General features: G+C 43.0%; 1 protein-coding gene across 1 annotated transcript; it reads left to right on the top strand.

Moving 5' to 3' along the window:
- The first annotated feature begins 920 nt into the window (after positions 1–920).
- On the top strand, positions 921–2,943 carry LOC123187834 (putative leucine-rich repeat receptor-like serine/threonine-protein kinase At2g19230). Its single transcript, XM_044599830.1, has 5 exons — positions 921–967; positions 1,133–1,208; positions 1,299–1,743; positions 2,157–2,235; positions 2,833–2,943. Exons 3-5 carry the CDS (start codon positions 1,592–1,594, stop codon positions 2,941–2,943), a joined length of 342 nt encoding a protein of 113 aa, XP_044455765.1. The 5' UTR covers positions 921–967; positions 1,133–1,208; positions 1,299–1,591.
- Positions 2,944–3,191: the final 248 nt, after the last annotated feature.

The raw sequence follows: 3,191 nt of genomic DNA, 5'->3' as shown, positions 1-3,191 counted from the left end.
ATACCCAAAAAGAAGATGAAGATTTCTTTGATACTTATGCGCCCATGGCCAGATTGACCACCATTCGAGTACTACTCTCATTGGCTGCCTCACACAATCTTCTCGTTCATCAAATGGACGTTAAGACAACTTTCCTAAATGGAGAGTTGGAGGAGGAAATTTACATGGAACAACTTGATGGTTTTGTAGTAGATGGTCATGAAGGAAAAGTGTGTAAATTGTTGAAATCTTTGTATGGTTTGAGACAAGCACCTAAGCAATGGCATGAGAAGTTCAAAAGAACTTTGACATCTACGGGCTTTGTTGCAAACAAAGCCGACAAGTGTGTGTACTATCGCCATGGTGGGGGCGAAGGAGTCTCTACTCCTAATGGAGCAGTTGGTAGTCTCGCTTCCAGGTTTTCTTTAGTCCCACCTCCTCTGGTTTTTTTGGTACCTCCTCCCACCTCTGACTTATTCACCAGAAATCGGAAAAACCTCCTCCTGAGGCCCCAACCCACACCCATCCACGTACCAAAAAATAGACCTGTGAAGGTTAACCAACAAAAAAAGACCTACGAAGGTTAACCAGAGCTACGAGTACGAGAACCACGCCCAGCCGCCATAGTGGAGTCCTACGCCGCCACCAAGATCCGAGAGGAGCCGCCGCCACCGAGATCCGAGATGAGCTGGCCACCGGACACCATGACCTCCATCCCCAGCCGGCCGCCACCACCCCCTACCCCAGCAGCCATGTACAGCGGGGCAGCGATGGGTATCGGCCTCCCTCCTCCCTTCGCCCAAGGCTAGGAACTCCCCTCCCCTACCCGATCTCCTCCCTTCGTGCAAGGCCACGAGCTCCCCTCCCCTACCCGATCTGACGGAGAGAGGGCCAGGTCTTGCCACTCCGGTGTTTGATGTGGCCAGATTCAGCCGGGGATTCGCCGCAGAGCCTCCATGTCGGTGGAGCAGCAGCATCCCGACAGAAGGTGGGTGCCCAATCCATTTTTTGGTGATTTGTCTATAGTTAGATTAGCACAGGGAGGGAGCAGTGCAGCGCGGATTAGAAGAACGGACATCAAACTCTCCATTAGATTAGTTCATATTATATTCCTACTATCATAGTTCATATCATAATGCTGATGCCTCTTTAGATCCAGCGCTCAAATAAGATTAGGAGGAAGGGCATCACACTCTCCGGGAGCAAACAAGATACCACATACCGATCCTGTCAGTGCATGTAATATCACTATGTTGTATTAACAAATCTGCCTAATGTTGTATTAACAAATCTGTCTTTTCTTTTTTCACATTGTGTAGGATTCGGAATTATGACAGGGAGTCAGGGACACAATCAAATTTATACCATCCGTTGTGATTCAATTTGACCATTTCATTAAAATTTCCGGATGGATCTTAATTCCTCGGGAATGATGTGGTTCTGGAGTCTATTGTTAATCTCTTCTGTCGCAGATGTTTCACAAATCCAACTACCATGTTGATTTTCTGATCATTCTTTGGTCTGGAGTCTGGACTATACATGATATATGTATTATATCATCATCACAATATGATTATTTTTCTTCTTCTCACAAGGCGCTTCCGATGCACAGATGGCGGCAATGAAGCGGCAGGATCCGGAGAGCGTGCAGGGGAGGAAGGAGTTCCTGGTGGAGGTGCTGATGCTGACGGTGCTCAGCCAGCCTAACTTCGTCAGCCTGGTCGGCTTCTGCGCGCAGGGGGACAAGCGCCTGCTATTGTACGAGTACATGCCCTTCGGCAACCTAGAGAGCCATCTCTTTGGAATACTTCGTCTCAACTTGCTCTCTGTTTGGTCCAGTTCATCTCTGCAATGCAGTTAATATGTATCTATCTCTGCTCTTAACATGTTATAACTAAGCATCCCTATTGAAATGCATTGGCTTTTCTTCATGATGCATGTGTTATGGTAGTAGTTCTGTTTGTGTGGTAAACCTTCACACTACTGGTGTGTGTTCTAGAAAGTTGTTCGTGTGGATTTGGGAAATCAAAGGGGAAAAGAAATGGGTCATAGAAGAATCATCTATGGTTCTCCTTTCTCAGTTCTGGGAAAGAGTTCACTTCAAGAATTTGCTTTTCTTTTTGTTCACTTTCAATTCCCCTTTGTCAATCCCTCTCTCATTTGATTGCATGATACAGGCTTTCAAAGGTGGGGCATGGGCTCAGAGGTGAGGCCACTAGCGGTTCAACTTTGCACATACAAGAAAATAAAATCAAGGTTCTACTGCTGAATAGATATTGTGTTATAAACTTTGATATACACACACATGGATAAGTCAGTTAACGATTGCCTTCTGTGATCAAATTGGCTTGCTATTGTGAAGGAAATGAGTTGTTTGCTTCTGCTTCTGTGATCATGGGTTAGTTGGAAATCAGAATGTACGATTAATTATTAGAGAATGTCGCTCACAGTTAATTTCTGTAAATCTGCACTACAAGCTAAATGTGTGCAATTTCTGTTGGGTTCGATCCAATATAGAAATTTGGACAATATATAAGGATCAATACAAATCCTGCTGCCTTCCTATGAATAAATCTTTCAAAGGACATCTTCTAATACAGCAGCCACACATTGTTCTTACATATAAATCATATAAATGGATTCATTCAGATTTATTTTGTTTCATGTCCCTGAAAGTTCTCTCATCTTTTGATGTGTGTTTATTGTAGGGACTTACTTGGTGTGAAAATTATGCTCCTGCTTTAATAGCTGATATCAGGAACTATGTTTTAGTGTTTATTCCTTACCACTTCCAATATACTAATGTGCCTACTTTTGTACAATGTTCTTAACTGAAGTCGATTGTTCATGTAGGCACAAATTGGACGGACAAATGTTGATAGAGGAGGAGAACACCATGCAAGTACGTATGTGCCAAAATTGATAGATTTACCTCTAGGCATTGCATTACTTGCCGCAGTTTAGGTGTACTCTTTAAAGAATTTGTAGAAGATAGCAAAGGACTAGATGAAGGATCCATTCCTTTTAGAAACAGGTGGAAAGCATTCAGTTTAGTAAATATTGTATATACCCTTCTCCTGAAAAGTTAAATGTTGTTGCTTGGGAAAAAGGAAAATGCTCACAGATCAAATCCTTTGGTACAATGATTACTTTTTAGGGATGCAAATTTTAAACTTCAGTCATGCTTTATTGGTCGTTTTTCTCTAATAATT

The sequence above is a fragment of the Triticum aestivum genome, chromosome 1A (genome assembly GCF_018294505.1).
Source record: "Triticum aestivum cultivar Chinese Spring chromosome 1A, IWGSC CS RefSeq v2.1, whole genome shotgun sequence".
NCBI lineage: Eukaryota > Viridiplantae > Streptophyta > Magnoliopsida > Poales > Poaceae > Triticum > Triticum aestivum.
Note: the sequence above shows the minus strand (reverse complement) of the source record. Positions and strands in the feature narration are given on the sequence as shown.

Excerpts from the sequence above, each read along its gene's own strand:
- LOC123187834 (XM_044599830.1), top strand. The coding sequence starts at position 1,592 with ATGGCGGCAATGAAGCGGCAGGATCCGGAGAGCGTGCAGGGGAGGAAG. Across the intron at positions 1,744-2,156 it reads AAGCGCCTGCTATTGTACGA|GCTTTCAAAGGTGGGGCATG; the intron begins GTACATGCCCTT and ends TGCATGATACAG. Across the intron at positions 2,236-2,832 it reads TACAAGAAAATAAAATCAAG|GCACAAATTGGACGGACAAA; the intron begins GTTCTACTGCTG and ends TTGTTCATGTAG.